The 21,309-nt window shown below is 32.9% G+C and overlaps 1 protein-coding gene across 6 annotated transcripts in view; it reads right to left on the minus strand.

The window, feature by feature from the left end:
• Nucleotides 1-21,309, minus strand: part of LOC115883697 (protein pangolin, isoforms A/H/I/S) — a 480,212-nt gene that overhangs the window by 446,732 nt on the left and 12,171 nt on the right. For all 6 annotated transcript variants that reach the window (XM_030902099.1, XM_030902094.1, XM_030902102.1 and 3 more), the window contains exon 3: nucleotides 12,304-12,395. In XM_030902099.1, the coding sequence (XP_030757959.1) occupies nucleotides 12,304-12,395 (92 nt within the window). The remainder of the gene's footprint in view (nucleotides 1-12,303; nucleotides 12,396-21,309) is intronic.

Genomic DNA, 21,309 nt, shown 5'->3' on the forward strand with positions numbered 1-21,309 from the left:
AGAGATGCTTTTTTTCAGTGTGCGTTTATGTTGGAGCGGCAATAAACGATAAGAGCAGCGATAGTAGAGAAGCAAAGAATATTATTATATTAATTTATATGTATGTGTTTATATTGGAGCAACGAGTCGAGAGACGGTTGGCAGTTGAGCAACGATAAGAGCAGCGCTAATTCACTGCTTTTATCGTTTATTGCAGCTCCAACATAAACGTACCCTAAAGCTGATGGGACTGACAGACGAAGCTATGTGGAGGTTCTGCCAATCTGAAGAAGAAACGACAGAACACATTTTATGTCGGTGCGACAGCCTGGCAAATGTGCGGTTCTCGGTAATAGGCAATGATAAGCCATTGCCAGGGAGCTACATGGAGGGCTCAGTCTCCAAGTTGCTAAACTTTGTGAAAAGGATCGGACTGGAGAATGTAATCTAAGAATCAGAAGAGGACTACAGTAGATCTGAGAAAGTCGCAGCAGATCAGGCCAAGAGCCATCTCTAGAAATATAATCTAGCATCAGCAGATGATTATAACTTTCTTTAAAAATGAGTTTTAATCATCTGATGCTGATGATGCTAACATGGTTAGCGAAACGCGCGTCCAGTTCAAAAATAAAAGTGTTTTGGTGTATTGTGGTGATTTAGTGTTTTATTTTGCTGGTGTAACACCAAAGGTTCCAACCCCCAACAGTAATTTACTACTGATTGTCAGAAGTATTTTAATTATTGTTCAATTTTATTATTATTGATATCTTGAGACATGTGTAAACATTATATTAACACCAATAAAGAATAACAATTATTATAACCAGTTAATAAACAGACTAGAAGTAACAAAATAAAAAAAATTGAAATAAATGTTGAAGTACCGAATAAGGAAGCAACAATGGCATTTTCAAAAGGAAGGATCAAAATTTAGATCAATGAAAAATTATGACTTTTTCTTGAATATAAATCAATAATAAATCTAGCAATTATTGTCTCCAAATAACTTTAATACATATTTTACTATAATTTTCTAAAATAAAGTTTACTGTAACTTTTCTTCAATATTTATATAAAAATGCTGTTAAATTAATATAAACATATTCAAATTTGTAGAATTAACAAAAACAATGTTTGTATATTTAACAAAATATTTTTAATTCATAATCCTTATCTTAAACTAAAGTAAGTCAAATTCTATTCTACTTAAATGAATATTTATCTTAAACTTACTATTTATTTTAACATTTTTTAAGTCGCCAACATTGAGACGAAATTTTATGGTTTTATGAAAACAATGCTCTCCGTGTTACCTACTAGATACATCGTACTTTTATGCAAATATGTATTCATCATTAACATTTGTTAAATGTTATGGACTTTTGGCCCCGAAATCTACACTAAATAAACGGATTCTCTGACAACAGAAATTGTTTATTGTTTGAAATGTTTTTGAATGGAATCTCTTCTTATTATAGTAAGTTTCCTAAAAAAGATTTTAAGATTTTAATTTTCAAACACAACAGGTCTTTGAAATATGTTTTTTAGTTTACTTTAATACTATTTAATATGTATTTTGCTTCTCTATTATTTTATACCTATAACTAATGCTGTATTTATTAACCTTATAAACTATATAGCCGGAAAATGTCAATTACCTGGGGCCGTGGCGTAGCGACAAATTATGGGCCCCCCCCGCGAAACTTGTGTTAACCCCCCCCCCGGCCAGCACCCCTATTCCCTATTTTAAGAATAATTCTATATTTATATTATTTTATATGAATATGAAGCTTGTAGGTATGACCAATTCAGGAAACAAAATTAAGGAATATATCTCAACTCCAAACCTAATATAAAATTCAACTTTAATGCATATAAAAACAAAAAAATATATACAATACACGATGTGACACGATGTGCGAAGAACGTTACAATACAAAAAATATTATTTTCGAACAAAGAACAAGACCAAAAATATTTTTGAAACTCGAAGGAACAAAAACTGAAAAACGTTCAGGCACCTAGTACGCCTAAGTAGCGAACAATAATAAGGAATAAACAAATACAAAATAAAAAATACTCTTCAAAACTAAAGCAATATAAACTAAAAAAAATCTTTGGTTTGCTAATCTAGCGAAAAAGAAACAAAATAAAAAAATATCCTTTAAGACTAAAAAAAGGTATTGGGTCCCTTTTGGGTCTGGGTTTGCGGTAGTGGCGCTCCGCCACTGACCTGGGGTCATTTAATTATTAAATTCTGGAGATAGAAACAGACTAGTGCACAAGTTTGCATAAAAGTAGGTTTACATACTGGGCTTTGTGGCGAATTCCTGTTGGTTTATTTCAGATTACCTTAATTGGTAGAATTATAAGTGCAGTAGGTGTACTACGGGAACTTTAGTATATTCAGGTTTGGCTTAGCAAATAAACAAACATTGCAATGCATTGCCAAATAATAATAATCGTTAAATTGAACTATACAGAGTGAGTCTTAAATAAGTACAAATATTTTAGGCGTAATATAGTTCGATCCCAGAAACAACGATTATGAAGTTTTTTTCGCGAAAAAAAATTGAAAATTTAGAATTTTTTGAAAAAAATGTTGGATTTTTTTTTTGTTTTTAGTTAAAAAATATAATTTGTTGGTAATATGGCAGCATAGGTAGTAGCTTAAATTTACAAGAAAGAAAGTCCAGAAAAGATCCAGTGGTTCCCAAAAGTTTAGCAAAAGATAATTGTTTTTAGAAATTATGAAAGTAACAGGAAAATGTAGTGGTTACTGGTGGTTGTTAGGGCGACATTCAACCCTGTCAATATATAAGTTCTTGCTTTATCAACAAGTCCTGAAGCCAATATGGACTTATTGTATTCAAAACTCTGGGGTTGTACCAAACAACGCAACCGAAATATTATCCAAAGATTACTATTATTAAAGTGCCCAAGGGAGGTTAAAAAAAAGTGTTTTGATATGTTTATGGACTTACAGACAATAAATTAAAAAAGTGCCATCCGTCACATTTGGGTAAATTTTTCTCAATAAAAATAGCCTAACGCGTTCGTGAGTCGTACTATAGAATAATCAAATGCCTAATTAGACATATTTAAATTAGCCAAGTCCATTCCTTGAGAGTTCGGCCCTGGCGAGCAAGGGCGAGCTGGCCAGAAAGAGACGCGGTGGTACGAGCGAGAACGAATGGAAGCCACATTCCGGAGGTCATTGTACAAGATGACTTGCCGGGACCGGGTCAGGTGGCCGGCCGCTTTTCTGAGAGCCCCAACCAACCCCGCGAGGGGCTCTGCGGGGACGACGGACGTACGGCGCAGGCAGAACGAGCGGAGAGAACCAACAAAAAGTCTCCGGGCCGACACCACCACCAACAACAAGTAATGTTTTGGTTCGAGTACCTTAGAAGAACGGCCTTGTCCGAGTTGCTATAAAACTATTCGGGTACCGGATGTAATACCGTAGCAGTACATATTCTTAGAATTAAGTACCTAAAGATATGATTAGTGCCAGTGACGGTTCCTCAATAAGTGCACCTGTAAACATTCAAATGTATTTTATTGTGTATTAGATACCACCTAACAAACATTTTTTTCGAATAAAACTAGTTAATGATAACTTGTAGAATGCAGAATGAATGGGAGGGAAGGGGTTAATTACCGCGACCTTATAGATTATTGTGTCCCACTTCTTGAGTTATAACTCATCATATATGGGGATCTTCCTGTTAAAGGGGAGATATGATATGTCCCATCCTCCTCTGGCAACAGATGTTCATCCTTCGAGGAGTAGACATCTACCTCCTACTCTCGTAGGAGGTAGGACCCTTCCTTGGGGTTTAGCCGTCCGTGCCCTTCACACAGTGTTACCAGATTGGGCGATTTATCACAAATTGGGCGATTTTCCGATTGCTCTGGCGACCTGAATTTTAGGAAAATCGCAAGTCGCCATTTGGGCGATTTTGGTTAAGATACTTATGGCACCAGTCAATCAATGCATTGCCAATATTGACTTAATTCTTGTAATTATTATAGACATCGATTCCCGAAACGGCGAAAATCGCAATTACATATTAGTAGATCAATATCCGAGAAGATATCGATTTATATTGCTCATCTATCAACTGGCGTTTGTGACTTCAGTTTAGTTGTCAGTGTAAGGTTCTCAGTATGTTCTCAGCACGTTTCTCTCTCTCTCTCCAATCTGCCATTTTTCCCCTTTGTGACGTTATCAAACCACTTAAAATATTAGTCATATTTTGAATTGTGATAGGTATAATCTTTATAATGAAATAGTTGCTTCAGATTTTTGTAGGTTTAGTATAAAAATATTTGGCGACTTTTATTTTATTTTGGCGACTTTCGCCACCTCTAGTGGCGACCAGCTAAAATAATATCTGGCAACACTGCCTTCACAGTCGAAGAGCTTGTCTCCGGCTGAGGTATCCATGAGGTAGAGGCAGGAAGATCTGTCTCAATTTTCTCCATCTCTTTAACTTGGTCACAAAATGATACCTCAATATGCGTAACCTAACCTATATTTTTGAATACACTTATTCAACAAATAATTTGGAAAACCTTCAGATTAAATCCATTTCCTCATTTTTACATTATGAAAAATGAATTTGGTCGAAAAATCAATATTATTTCAGTTTTCATTTGTTTTTTGACGCTAGTGATAAAGCCGATAAATATTCGAGTTTCTTAAATTTATTGCCATCCAAACGAGCAAAATCAGAATAACCAACTATTATAATCATTGTGGCTCACTCAGTAATTTCACCTTAAGTGTAAATTTAGATACATAAGAATACCCTATCTGCAAATATTAACACAAAAGACCCTAACTTGTTCCATGCATCAGATAGGGGATGTTTATTAACACGGCAGAGCATGGCGTAGCAGAATCTATATACAAAATAAGTATAAAATTACATATAAAGAAAAACTATACCCGGAACAAAATAAGATTTTTATGTCAGAAAATAAAAAATCGTCGCATTAATAACTCCGCCTGTTTACAGCCTACTCTTGTCACACTATCGCTAATAACTTATATGTTTGTCGAAACCTAGAAAGACGTTCGAACAAAAACATATCACTATCGATAAATAATAACTGTTAAGTTCTGTAAAACAAAGGATCGCAATTTTTTTGACACGACCGTGGAATGGAGCCAAAAATATGTCGTATTTAAAAAAACACATCGTCTAATTCGTCTGGGCTATTTATATCAAATATTTCCGACAATATACAGGAAAAAATTGTATGTATAACCAAAAAATGTGTTGAAAATAATTAACTGCTGCTATACAAATAACTGAATTGATGAAGTAGCTATTTTCGAAAATAGACAGGAAAAAATATAATAACCAACAAATAGGTATGTGGAAAATAATTAACTACTGCTACACACAAACGACTGAATTGATGAAGTTGAATTAAAACATTATTATCAGGGTGGAATGCGGAATAACGTGGTCAGAAGCAATAAAAAGAGAAGTAAGACAGGGTTGCATCCCCGCTTTTCCTCAGTGTGTACCCTGAACAGCTTTATTCACACGCTTTAAGGATCTGCGGATTAGGGGTTAAAATAAATGGGGAAATATTAAACAACAATATAATAAAAAGATACGGTTATATTACCCGACAGCGAAGCTCTCTAGAGTTGCAATAGCAGGGAACTAACTCCACCGCAAGATTGGGGTTGGAATCTGAAAAATCGAGAAATGAATCCAATACATTCAGACCAGCCTATTGCTCCTACATGGGTTTTAGAGAAAAAATTTTTTTTTGCAATTGCTCTTCGGGAGGCTGTAAAAAAGCATATACATGCAAGCGAATGGAACTCACCTGCACTATGGCATGTGGTCAATGCAATGGCATTACATGTATGAACCCAACAAATATGGAAATGAATGAGGACTATCCTTATAAGGATAAGTTATCCTATTTTTGAGCTAAGGTTTTTCTTATTTTGTTATTAAACCTGTAAATTTTTCAATATACCTATTTCATGGAAAATTATTTGTGAAACTGCAATTTTTCTTATTCAATGTTTTTAAAATGTAAAAAAACGCACATTTAGAAAAAATTATCTCCGCCACTGGTAACTTACCTTTATTAAAAAAATCGTTTTTATAGGAACTTGTGTCCTAATAAATTTGTTGGTCTCGAGATTTATCTCAAAAATGCTTTCATTTGAAGTTAACACAGAATGGTGGGTTGTTAAAACAATCATCCTAAATTAAAGAATTCGCACCTGCGCCACTGAAATTCTAAAAAATTTGGTTCTTTACCTATGGGGTAGGAAATTTTCTTCTCTTCAATTTTTTATTCGTGACTTTTTTTCCTAAAATTCGTAATTTTAGAGTTATTGAAGAAAAAGTAAAAAAAGGCCATTTTTACCCCTTGTAGGGGTGGTTTTGGGTTGACGGGCTCAACGGTTCATCGCTGGGCTTTGAGGATGTTTAAAGATCTACAAAATTAAGCTCCATACAAAATTGCAGCTTGTCTCTAATTTGTTGAAGGTCACCCATATAAAACGTATCGGCCCCGAGCTATTAGTGTAATGCAATCGTTAACTTTTCTGAATCGGACTATATTTTTGTATCACTTTACTATTACTTTAATACCTCTAAAAATTATTTCGTTTTATTCGTTTAGTTGAGTTTCTATCACTATGGTTTTAAAGAAGTTTCTCAGGACTTACGACCGAGAAAAATAAGAATTTTTCCTTGATTTAAGTAAGAACAATCTTCGGATTGTCACGGGGCCTTTTAACAGGACACTGCCTCCTCAATGAACACCTCAGCTGACTGAAGGTAAGTAACAACAGTAAAATGGAGAAACAGCAGAACACCTCATCATAGTGTGCGCCGAGACGACCAACTAATCATCCCATAAGCTTTGATACGACTGGTAGACTTTGGTACAACTCTGACCCATGCAATCTACACCTACATCACTATGGTTTAACATCTTAATATTTAAAAATTAAGTTCCACTTTTTACTGTGTTTTTATTTAGTAGTTTTATTTTAAACCATAATTTATTCTATGGCCATTTTTGTATTCCGGTAGACAGGCTTTCCATATTTATCTCATTCCATTAAATTTGCCATCTATCGATAATGAATGAAATTATCATTTCTAAAGATCCGTATCCTTTCGAGACGCGAACCGGCCATAAAAAAGGCATCGAAAAAGCCCATTAGCTATGTATACAGTATCAAATTTGTTCAGTCGTAAAACACCCATAAAGCTCTTAATATGGTTAAATCACTCCGGCGGCCATAAAAACGCGCATATTATGCGTCCATTATGGAAAAACTTAATCAGCAACTTTTATGCATTCTCATTTGGAGCCCATTGTGCAAAGGTATCATCCTTGTAGGAAAAAATGTCTACGATGCGCTAGAAGTAACGCCAAGCCATTGATGTAACTAATACGGCACAGTAAGTATTTAATAGTTATTTGCAATCCATTTTTTCGCAATTTATTTTTCTACTGGAAAATAGAAACAACCATCAATATGTACTAATTTAGTAAATGATATTAGATATACCGGGTGGTTTTCAAAAGTAACTCACCACTATAACTTTTTTATTTTTTTTCAGAAAAAAAAAAACGAAATTTAGTATGATAATATGACATAACTCGATATTGATTAGGGCGTCCAATTTTCGGAATCGCGAACCAGTTTTGAAATCCCAGGCTATAATGATCCCAGGATTGACTATCAGAATGAGTGAATTAATCTAAAGAAATATTTAATAAAAATGCAGCTACATACATATGTCAAAATGAAAATGTTTTGAGATTTTCGGGATCCATGGATTTAATATCGAGATTTCGGTGTAAACCTACACCGGGATCCCGGTTTGGAAATCCTAGTGATTGACCTATTCAATTAGTTTCGGTCTCTTCATGTTTCATCGGAAATGAGTACAAATAATTGATTTTTTTTGAACAAGACCGCTGCGCTGTTTCTACCATAGACTGACTCTCCTCCACCGATCGGCAGCTTATCTACCTTCCTCGATCTGCCCTATCTTCGTGCCCGAGTGGTGTCGGTGCACCCGACCCGAGCTGGAGGCTTATTAGGCTCGACGCGGGGCACTTTAAGCCACTCTATGCAGTCGGCGAGCCTCTCCAAACTTGGAGGCATTGTGCGAGTCGCGACCGTCCCCGCCAGCTCGCAATTACTTCAAATTAGCGTACGCGATGCATATGAGTGGGATTATACAGTGTGATAAGTAAAAATGCTCTGTATCAGCAGTATACCTACCATTTTTCTCATCGGTGCCATTCATAGACCCAGAACCCTTCTGAGGCATTGCAACAACAATCACTAGAATGGCTACAGAACGATGGGTGGCCAACAAATCTCTAGAATGGTGGACAAATTTACCAGGGCAGGGGAAATTTACCATTTAACAGGGGAAAAAGTTCATTCGCCAAAATTCGCGGCAGACCTGATAAACAAAGACAGAAAAACTGTCAAAGTTGTAGTGGGTCTACTAACAGAGCATTGTAAGCTGAATAGGCATCTAAAGCTAATGGGATTGACGGACGAAGCCATGTGCAGGTGTGCAGGTTCTGTCAATCTATAGAAAGAATAGGAGGGATTGGAGAATGTAACCTAAGGATCAGAAAATGACCACAATAGATCTGAAAAGGTGGATCAGGCCGATAGCCACCTCGAAGGATCTAATCTAAATAATACTTACTCTTTTTATGTATTTATCATTGTAGTTGAAAATTGTTCAAGAAACCTTTAACAAACAAAAGAAATGAACAATGAAAAACATTTAGGCTTTTCCCTCGGTTTTTCCGATAGTTTTACTAAATGAAGGATCCAGGGGAAAACCTGATAAGCGCCATTTCACTAATTTTACAAGAGAGCACTGGACGTATGGTAGTTATCAGGTTCTTGCCGTGTATTCTATATTATTATTAGGCATATATCATAGGACTTAACAAATTATTAAAAAAAACTTTTAATAAAATCATAGGGTTTATTTCTATAAATTTTTTGGATTTAACATTAAACAAGATATTTTCTCATACAGGGTCAGCAAGATCTGCCTTTGGGTGCCGATTTTCGTGTGTACGAAGAGGAGTGTCAAGATGCTCAGTACAATATGATGTACTGAACAAAGAAAGGAGAGGAAGTATTTTCCCAAGGTATTAAATACTTATGTAATAAACACATCGTGTTTTTTCTCTCTCCAACTTACAAGATAGCATAGCGATCCACTCCTAGAGATGCACATATCCTCCCAAGATTGCCGATAAGGTATAGAATAGACTACAGGGCGCACTAAATCCTTATTTTTAAAGCAATCCAAGAATTTAAATAATAATATAATATATATAACCAAAAAAAAAATTTTCTTTAAAGGTTCGATTTTATTAACCTGACAAATTTATTTAAAAAAATTCTTTCACTTGAATTCCATAAACCGTTTGAAAGCAGTAGACAAAAATATTTTAGTAATTAATAATTTTTTAAAAAAGTAGGTATATAAACAGAATTAAAAAAAAATAATATATGCATACTTGCACCTCTACTTTGATATAAATCATCAACAATCGATTAATACACTTAATTAAATTACTCGTAATGGTATAATAACTATCGTCGCGCCACTGTTAATTACACCCAGCTCTAAATTAATTTTAATTAGATACGTATAATAAAACAGGTGTAATGAATGAAAATTGTAAATAGCTAATGGTCAAACGTGAGACCTGTTCTTTATACACGATTCAAAAATAGAATTAGTATGAAAACCGGGTTTGTTTCTATATTTATTTATTTATTGTGAGGTCCCTATTATTAAAGACGATAAAGAGCTCATTTCTGTAGGATCGACCTTTATGTGTCATCATAATAAAAATTAGTATTTAATTTAGAAAAAAGTCAAAAGTTTCCTGTAACAAATCTGTTTTCAAGAAAATATCTCGAATATGTATCTGGGTGGTCGTAATATCATACATTAATTTATTATCGTACGGTTTTCGTATCCACCGCGGCACCGTCGATTCCATATTTTCCAGCCGCCAACTACAGGAAAAAGTAAAAGAGCAGCAGTCTAAACTTTATGTTGCATTCATCGATCTAACAAAAGCCTTCGACTCTGTGAACAGAGATGCGCTTTGGGCAATTATGGAAAAGTTCGGAGTACCCAACAAATTTCTTACAGGGTGTAAAAGCCTCCATAACAACAAGTCAAGAGTGTCATGGATCACTGAGAGACCCATTCCTAACAAATACAGGAGTTAGGCAGGGATGTGTCTAAGCGCCTCTCCTATTCAACATATTCATGGCAGCGCTCTCCATTATAGTGAATATATCCAAACTGCAGGAGAGAGGATTGGGCATTAGATACAGATACGACGGCGGTCTGTTCAACATAAAAAGACTCAGGGCAAAAACACGTACAAAATTCATCACAGAACTTCAATACGCTGATGACTGCGCTCTAGTTGCAAACACAGTACAACAATTACAAGAAATGTTGAACACATATACCTGTACCAGGCTTTGGGCCTCAAGCTAAACATCGACAAAACTAAAATCATATGCACTCCCCCGGAAGATTACAACAATGCGACAAAAATTGGAGAAGAACTCTTGGAATATGTGGCGGAATTTAATTACCTCGGCAGTTTCATTTCGGAAAAGGCCAATATTGATTCTGAAATTCAGCACAGATATTGATTCTGAAATTCAGCAGGATTAGCAGCGCCTCAAGAGCATTCTGGAAATTAAAAGACAGGGTTTTCTACAATCATGACTTGTGTACAAAAACAAAACTTGCAGTGTACCGAGCAATTATAATCCCCACCATGTTATATGGGAGTGAAACCTGGGTGCCGCGAAGCCGTATCGCCAACACATGAACTTATTAAACAAATTGCAACAGAGACACCTTAGACTTAAACTCTTAAGAATCCGGTGGTTCCACCATGTCTCAAACGTATCGGTCCTTGAAAAAGCTAACTGCGTGAGTATTGAAGTCATGGTTACAAAATGCCGCTTAAGATGGGCTGGTCATGTATGCAGAATGCAAGAAAACCGCATACCAAAATGTCTGCTTTACGGTGAGCTTGTAGACGGTAAGAGGAGGCCGGGTGGACAACTGAAAAGGTACAAGGACGTTTTCCACGAAAACTTAAAGGGGATTAACATGCAGAATGAGTGGGAAGAAGCAGCTCACAATAGAACTCAATGGAGAAGAGTTGTCAACTCAGTTAACAGCGACAACCAAAAAATAAAGAGGCAACAAAGCAATGAGATTTTTGAATGTCCGGAGTGCGGTAGGCAGATAACATCACGTATCGGGCTTTTCAGTCACAGAAAAACATCATGAGAAAAAACGCCTTGCGTGACCATCTTCTGATGTGTGTCGAATACTCGTCAGCGAGTAATGGCGTATGTATGTATGTATGTATTAGGTAATTTAATAAAACTTCAATATAATATTCTATGTATCCTGGATAAGGAAGAGATAAGGAAAATTGGGAGAAAGGTTATCTTCTTCTATCGAATACCTATCCTACTATTTATCGACAAATGGATTAAAAATTTAATATACCTACATTATGTCCCCGGATTGTCTTTACAAGAGGAAAAACATTTTTATTGTTGACATTTTGAGAAAAATGCATACTGATTAGAAGAAGCAAAATTCTTGCTTCTTCTAAAATGGTTAATCCCGTTTACACTTTTGCAAATTTCCATACCGTTTTAGAGAAAATTAAGAAAAACAAAGTAAAATCAAAACGCTTTTCTATGGTAATGAATTAAACAATTTTTAATATTTTGATAGATTGCTATTGATAGACTTTTAATAACCTCATATCTCTTGCTGTTTTTAATTGTTTGTGAATAATAGTTATTAGAAAACGTGATATTTTAACAACAGAAAAAATATGACATTAATCAAAATTAATAATAACCATCTATCAAAGAATTAAATAAAAATTATATACGCCTTCTAATTTTTAGGTCTTTTTAAAAAATAATTAAACTATATATTCATATTGTTTTAATTTTCTCTCAAACGGTATGAAAATTTGGAAAAATATATATTCATAATTATAATAAACTAAAAGACATCATTAACGTATTGTATTATCATGAAATTGTTTTAACATTCCCTGCAATTCCAGATACAACATAAATAATTATTTTTTATCATTTTTTATCATTATAGTATGATCAAATTGATTTTTGATTTGACTCCTTAATTTCCAATAAATAGTATGTTATTTGTATTATGTGGAACTAAAAGAATTGTAGGTACTTACCATTGAAACAGGTCCTGGTGCTCCATTGGCGTAGCTGTAGGGTGAAACGAGGTATCCCATATTGAACGATGATGTGTGGGGTTCAACTTTTCCTAAAACAATTTACTGAAGTGAATATTTACTCATTTTTAAAGGTCCAAAAGTTGTTATAGATAAATTATAAATGTTTTAGATAGATGTTTAATTTTCACTTAAACCATGACGATTAAAAAATATATTTAAGATCTAAAATTGATACTAACAAGGATAGTTAGTATCAAGTTTTTATTATACGCTTCTAAATATTTTTCTTTTTTTTTTTCAAAATAAAGTCTTCTTTTTTAATCAGCCAAATAAATTATTTATTTTGGTATTTTTCAGATTTTATTGTCACTGTAGTTTCTTTATTAATTATAAAAATGATAGTTAATTTTCAATATTAGTTATTATTAGTTAATTTTTAATATAGCAGTATAGAAGCAGCCCTTTACTACTTTCTTTAGCTTTATAAAAATAGCTGCTTCTCTATGTACCTGGTCTGTATTTTTACCTTGAAAACAAATAATGTAAATGTCAATAATGTCACTTAGAAAACACATGTACAATTTTTTTAGTAAACAAACATTTGTTTTCATGATGAAATATTGCCTACATCGTCTTAAGCAATTTAGTTTACAAAAAAATAGAGTCAACTAAAAGTTATTCAACGCAAATTCTGACTTCTGATATAGCGCTGTAAAGAAAATTTGGTATGCTTAAAACATGTGCCATCTCTCGTTTGGAAATTCCCCACGTAAAAATAAGATTTATTTTTCATATCAACATACGTCCGATTTTGCTTTGTTTCGTAGCTACAGGGTGTTAAACCCTTAATATTTTGTTAATTTATTATAATTTTCTTCCAAGTAATTTTAGCGTTTCGAATGAAATTTTGATGGAGTAACTATAGATGCCACATATTTAATGCTAAAAAGTGTCGACATATTCTCCAGGGACGTGCATATGGGTTATCACTGTTAGCAAAATAGCGTAAGCAGTTTAATGCCAGTTAAAAGTTGTCTCTTGATATTTTGTCGATTTCGGCCTCCTTGATGAGACAAACGCCATTTTATTCATTTGCCTTGATGCAAGATAAATAACGTCTTTTTTTTTTTTTTTTTACTCGGCTAAATTCAGCAGAGCTGTTAACCGAGCATATAAAAAAGTAAATAATATAATACATTCTTAAAAAATAACATTCATCAAAGAAAAAAAAATAGTAAGAAAAATGAAAATTAACAATATACTTTAGATAAAGAAAAATTAACAACTTAATAAGTTAAAGCAAAAACAGTAAAAAATGAAAATTGTTCCGTAAAGGATACAAAAATTAATAAATCAAATTATTGTGTAATTCTATATCCGCTCAACATATAAGTTTCTAATTTTGTTTTGAAAGTGAACGTCTTTAAATCAAGGGAGTATAGATTCAAGTTGGAATTGTACACCTTGGTTGCCAGGTAGGAGAAAGAACGCTGATATAGCGCCGTGCGATGTTTGGGAATTTCCATATTGTTACACTGCCTTATAGCATAGTTAGAGTATCGAAATTTAAGTTTATTAGTTAAATACTCAGGAAAACCATTCCGCAAAATTCTGTGTAAAAAACATGCAAAATGTAACTTTTGTCTGTCTTCAATATTTAGCCAATTCAACATATCTAGTTTATATGTAACATGGTCTCTCGATCTTAATCCGTATATTAAGCGAATACATGAATTCTGTACTTTCTGTAACTGTCTCTTAGATTTTTGATCGAGACAAGGCCCGTAAACAAAATTACAATAATTGGACTGTGATAATACAAGAGCCTCACATAATTGCTTTTTTAATTTATAGTTTAGAAAATCTTTGTTTTTGTATAGGTTTCTTAAGGAGATGAACGATGCCCTGACCACTTTACTCACTTGAGATCTAAACCTCAACTGCGAGTCAAATATAAGTCCTAAATATTTTGATAATAGCATCTTTTAAAAAAATTTAATATCATTAACTTGCGAAAGTTTTAAAGAGGTACTCTTTGATTCCTCATCAAAAAATATGAAAAAAAGTTGGAAATGCATAGTTTTAGAGTAACAGGATGTTAAAACTTTTTAAAATTAGTTTTTTTTGTAATTATCTTAAATATCATTAATATTTTTTTTATTTGAAATTGCTATATGTTGGACTAATAGTAATAATAACTAATAGTAATAATAATACTGTTTAATAATAAATTAGGTAAAATATATAATTTATTAATTTTAATTTTATTAATTGTGATTAATAAAATTGCGTTTATCTCATCAAGGAGGGCGAATTGGATAAAATATCAAGAGATAACTTTTAACTAGCATTAAACGACCTACCCAAGTTTGATATCAAAAGAAAAAAGTCAGTGGCGCACGTGTTTTTTTTAATATTCCAGTGATAACCTATATGCACGTCCCGTTATGCATCTATTGGCACTTTCTTAGCATTAAAATATGTAACACTTATAGTAACTTTTACCCTCAAAATTTCATTCAAATAACTAAAAGTAATTGGAAGAAAATTATAATAAATCGAAAGATTATTAAAGCTCTAACACCCTGTAGCTACAAAACAAAGCAGAATCGGACCTACATATGTTGTTATGATAAATAAGTCTTATTTTTACATGAGGAATCTCCCCACGAGAGATGGCACATGTTTTTTCAAACACCCTGTATGACACATACCCTGTTTTATCAAAATTCGAGTCAAAATTTGAAAAAAATATACACAAAATGTTAATGTGTTTAACTTGATCTTTATTGACTTTAAGTTGTACATTTAAAATCTGTCAAACGAGAGAGAACGTAATTTTGACAGACATCTAAAAATGAAAGATAACATTAAAAATATTGTAATACCAAGTATTACCAACATTAATACTATTACTGTCTATTACTATTAATATTATTACTGACTGTTTTGAAACTTACCCAACAGGCATCCGATACTGAAAAAAAAACGTACGCTACTGATTTCCGCTCACTTAAAATGCAAACCGTTTCGATAAATATCCCTTTCAGACATTCTGCGATACGCTGCAGTCCGAGATATGAAAATTGAGAGGTGCAAAAATGCAAACCGAAACTATTTTGAAGATAAAAAATGAGATAGATTGTGAGAAATGCGAAATACGAACGAATTAAAGCGAGACAACCGAAAGAATCTCGACAGTACTTCCAGTTCGAGAGGAGAAGAATCACAAAATAATTGGTAATTAGATTTTAAAAGGTCTGGCTGAAAACCGTAATTTAATATTTTATCATAATATCTTATTCAGTAAGTAGTGGATAAAATAATGTATTATTCATTAGCTGAAATAAATAATTGATTCAGCGTTATTTCTCATATAGGATGTAAATATGAGCGAAAAAAATAGGCAGGTCATTGCTTTTTGTAAACCCAGTAAAATAATTTGCTTATACAGGATGAATCAAAATTACAATACGCATCTCACTTTTAATTTGCAAAATACGATCGCCCAGCAAAGAATGTAATGTCATGTGTAGTACTACTAGGTCAATTGTAGTTAAAAATGTTAACAGACATCTACTACGTTTTTTAAATTTAGTGTGCAGTTCTAAGTTCTGAAGTTGAGTGTTCTATTATTTCCTTGCTCGAAGTAGAAAAAAAATTGTTAATTTTGAAGTTTAATTTGACATAATGTCATTTTAACAAAACGTCAACGGATTTTTATAGACGTTTTTACTAGAGATGAGCAAAAAATCGCAAACCTGCGATTGGCTCTCATAGGAAACTACGATTGCGATTTCTTCTTGCAAAGTTTCAATTTAGGCAACCAGCATTACTACTATAGCTGCGATATGCGACTTTGTTGCGATTTTGCTGCGATTGTGATTTTGTAAACTGGAACTGTGATTTCTATTTGCGAGTTTGAGTTTTTAGGAGTTGCGAATTTGGTCTCTTTTGTGGTATATTGGTTGTGGTCTATTAAAGCATTTTATAGTAAACTGCGATTGAATTTTCTCTCTGATATTATTTATTTATAGAGAAGGCAGTATTTCTATTTTCTAGCGCCACGATCAATAATATACCGAGTGTTTCTCAAGAATGGTTCACCCCTATAACTTTTTTACTTTTTCTGATAAAAAAAACGATGTAATTCAATTATCTTTGAACGACTACAACTTTTCATTTTTAAATGACACCCTCGGTATTTTTTTACTTTATTCGATAGAAAATGACACTCTGAATAGAATAGCATATCATATGGCAACTTTTGACATTTTCGCTTAAAAAAATCGTATTTTTAATCATATCTTATTTTTTTTTTTAAATGAAACGAGGATGGCTTATTGGCATATAGTACAGAAAAAGCATTTTTTTACGAATAATTTGGTTTGGGAAATATTAGGTTTGTTCCAACCCCGCTGAGAACCGTTCAGGAACGGTTCCGTTCATGCGCATAGGGCTAAAAGCGTTCCAACCTTGATGGGGATCCTTCTCGAACGATTCTCTTCGCGTTCCAACCAATTTTCTGTTCGTTATTACAACGGTTTCAGAACCGTAATTTTGATACTTGCCAGTAAGTAGGAACTGTTTGTACTGACATGCGCAGTTAGTAAATTTTATCAGCTGATTGACATTTGGGCCGGGGCGTTTGCTTGTTTTTGTGGATTTGTTTGGAGTTTAATGGGTTTTAGTTTCAACAAAAAAAAAACGAATAGTAAACCAAGTGAAACTTACCAAAATTATGGTTTGTGTCCATTATTAATTAATGTAGGTAGTAATTAACAACTTTTTACAGTTTCCACTGTTCTATACAATTAATAAGAATATCTGTGAAGAATATTATTAAGGTTTGTTTTGTTTACATCTTATATCAAACAAAAAGTGAACCGTTCCAGAACCGTTCTAAAACTTGGGGTTGGAACAAACCTATTATAATAACCTGCGATTGCAAAGTTAGAGTCGCTGCCATTTAAAAATCGTTTTAATTGCAATTGGGGAGTCGCAGTTTTGCTCATCTCTAGTTTTTATAAACAACCAAAAACATCGCAACAAGGGAAAGGGTGTACCTATGTACCTGATAATGCACCTATGTACTGCGAATTTGTGAATGCAGAGCGGGCTGCACCCAAAGTGGATTCAAAGAAAGAAAACAATAGTTGCTGTTTGAACACCCTGTATATAATATAGCCAAGCAATTATTCTACTTAAAAACATAACGTGATTTACGATATCCACACACTAAAGATCAAATGTTTGTAGTGAACAATTTTTTGAAAAAAGTCGTAACAAACAGTGTGCATAATCCACCTTGTCGAAGAAAATGCCTTTTTAGGAAAACGTCAAGTTCTATATTAGAAAATTATAATAAATATTTTATTATTATTTATAAAATATTATAAATTAAAATTACTTCCTATTTTTTTCGACCTGTATATTTTGGGACTTTATTTGCAGAATAATCTTAAAAACATGCTTCATTTTGTAATATAACTATTTTGTAATAATATATAAAGTTTATGGTATGAATGGTTATCGTCTCGGCACACTCGATGATGAGGTGTTATCACCGGCAAGATCGGTGCCGGAGTCAGCGCTGGCTTTGCACTCCTTCCGACAGTTCTATTTAATTCTATTGTATTTGCCAGTCCCCGACTAATTTACCGGATCGGAGTATATGTGAAGGACCTAATTTATTTATATTGCAATCGATTTCAGGTGCGGCACAGGCACCGATGTTACCGGCGTGTGTGAATGCGCTCTTATGGTGTTTCTAGATGTGGGCAAAGATTGAACGAGTCGTTCATTTGAACGAATGTTAAAAATAAATCGTGAGATTCAATTCATTGCTTGCAATACGGTTCGTTCAATTGAATCGTGGCCAGCGCGGATCTATTATATACTATTTATTATGATTACTAAATCGGAATTAAAAAAAATCGGCTCTAAAAATATTAAATAGGTATTAAGAAGTCTTTAATAAATAGTATATATGAATTGGATTGATCATTTAATATTACTGTTAAAATAATCAGTCCAATTACGCTAGTGTCATAAACTGTTCATAAACAAATGAAAGAACTCTATATTTCTTTTTCTGGTCCCATTTTCCGACCAAATTATCGCCGGTAGTGCCAGTTACGATTCTTGTTTTTATGAAACGAAAATTGTGCTTGTGCATGAACGAATCGTAGGAGTCGATTCAATATGAGAAATTGAATCGTGATTCGATTTACTAAAAAGAATTTGTAATGCCCATCACTAGGTGTTTCCGCATATTCCCAATAAAATCTGCATTGGCCGTTTTTTGTTTTAACGGGACAGTTTTCTTTTAGCGGGACATTTTTCTCGGTCGGAAATATTCTCGTCTTTTTCAAGGCTGCAATACAGAGAAAAAAACCTACTTAGACTATAAAATTTAAACAGCCTCGACACTATCCCTGAAATGTTTTACAAAGTAGTTCTGGAAATATTTCGTGAAACATTTCGCAAAACATTTCTGGAAATACTTTCAGAAGTAAACTCAAATATAAGCCCGTGTTATAAAAATTAGTTTTCTGAAATAAGTCGAGACGCGCCGTGATTGGTGGTTTGTTTTTTATTGTACAACAATTTAAAATATCAAATTACCAATATAATAATCAAAGATATATTTTTGGGTACATAATATTATAAAGTGATTTGCACAAATTTCAAATACAGGATTTTAGAATTTTATTACCATTATTTTATGTTCAGATATTCACATAATCATTTATTAAAATAATCTAGTAAAATATATAGTATTGGCAACACTGTATAACTTTGATAGGAATATAAAAGAGGATAATAATTTTTTAAATAGCGCCACTTTTTCCTTGCTTGTATGACCTTTCATAATTTCATTTATCGTTCGAAATAGATAAACAAAAGTATGTCGGCAGCTTTCTTTTATAGTTAAAATTATTAAAAATTACTAATTCTAAATTATCGCTAAGAAAGTTATTACTATTTTATTAAATTAAGTTTTTTCGTTAACAAAATATTGCTAAAAAGATAGCATCATAAACAGATGATTAAGACTGATCCATTCAACGTGGTTAGCGAAACGCCCGTCCAGAGTTTAAGAGTGTTGTGTCTATTGTGGTGAATTAGTTTTTAATTTTGCTATATGTAATTAGCTGAATTTATTATATTATATTAAATAATTTCATGTATCATAAATACGGTTTGTATGTTTGTTGAAAACTAAATTTTATTTATTGAATGTTTAATTACATTTACTATTTTAGATTGTCGAATATTATTTGTACATTCTGTCATCATTGTAATAATTCTAAACAACTTATCTTCGTTGTAACGCAGACACTATCAGTGTCAACAAAATCAACGCATCCGTTTCAGTCAAACTAGAAAAAGCAAATAAAATTAAAGAGTATTTGCCAGCTGCTTTTTCATTTTTAAATTATATTCAGTATTTATACATATAGATAATTTCAGTTTTGTTGATATATTGATATGACATTAAAGTAGTACGATTAGCACCCACGTTGGAACTTAATAGTAAACGGATAAAAGATACTTGAATATTCAAAAATACTGGTATATTCTAATTAATTTTATTTATAAGCACTAAAATCAAACTATCTATTTTATAGATTTGGTCCTTTATTTGAACACAAATAAATATAATCTGTTAAGGTTTGTCCAACCAGTCAGAAAAGATGTCGACAGATGACATTCAAAAAATGACAAAAAATTGACAGATAACTGACGGATAAAAATGGGTGGTGTATTTGGCACACATAACTGTCACTGTCAGGTATACTCTCGTTGGAGAGTTATATCTTTTGAAAAAAAAACATTGGATCAATCAGCCAGACCAACAATCTGGCTGATTTTTTACTACAATAAGTAATTAAATTTGTTTAGAAAATATTAAGTTAATTTTAAACATTAAATAAATATTCGAATACATTTTTATACCTATCTCTTTTTTATATAATCCCAAAATATTAAGTTATATCTCATATCAAATGTCCCATTCAAATAATACAAATTCTTCCAAGCCTCTCGAATTTACTTTTTACTAATCAAAGGCTTGTTATAAACAAATATGTGTAAACTGAGATAAAAATATCTGAGCTTTATCGTATTATCAATAATGATAAAACAGAAAAAGGCTTAAAAAGATTATTATATAGAAACAATAACCAACCTCAATGTAGACTGGAAATTTCTAAAATTATGTTTAAAAATATTTGGTAGGATTCCTTTCACAGCTGATTTGGTTGTCTCAAATACATCACCCAATTTTTTTTAAACAAACCTACTATGTGGCTCCTTACTTAAAGGCTCGTTGTTTTCTGTTTTGTCTTTTAGGAAAATTGTACGAAAAGTCTTGTGATATGATATACCAGTTTAAAAGTATACAACATTTTTGGTCATTTAGGCTTTTTCATAAGACAAAAAAATGTTGTAAAAGCTCAAATACACGTGGGCAAACCTATGATGAATGAAAAGGTTAAAGGTACATTCACGCTGAGAGCGTCGAGCGTCGCGTCCGGCGAAAGCTCTCATATATTTACCCCTCGATTTACTCATACTGTGAAAAAATACTTACTAGAAATACCTAAAATTGTAACTATTTCTTCAAGTAGCCGATCATGCAGATTTCTGTTTCGCGACGCAAACGCGACGCGACGCTCTCAGCCTGAATGTACCTTAAGAAAGGAGTATAATGCGCTCCATGTATTCATGCATTAAAGACAAAATCGACATCACGAACCCCCATTTTGACAGTTCTGTTCGACGCGCGACGTTTCAAATGACACATTTGAATTTGATTTGAAATTTTGCGGATTTGTTGTGTTTTTCTGAGCCTTTTATTTTGTGATATTTATTATTTATTCTACAACTAGTTTTGTTCAGAGGCAACAAACAGCAAATTTAGAAGGATATTGAGCTAGAACTTAAATTAACAGCTTGATTAACAGATACATTATTGGGAATTCCAGAATTCACAAC

Source organism: Sitophilus oryzae, unplaced genomic scaffold (genome assembly GCF_002938485.1).
Source record: "Sitophilus oryzae breed Bouriz unplaced genomic scaffold, Soryzae_2.0 scaffold_111_pilon_pilon, whole genome shotgun sequence".
In the NCBI taxonomy this organism is placed as follows: Eukaryota; Metazoa; Arthropoda; class Insecta; order Coleoptera; family Curculionidae; genus Sitophilus; species Sitophilus oryzae.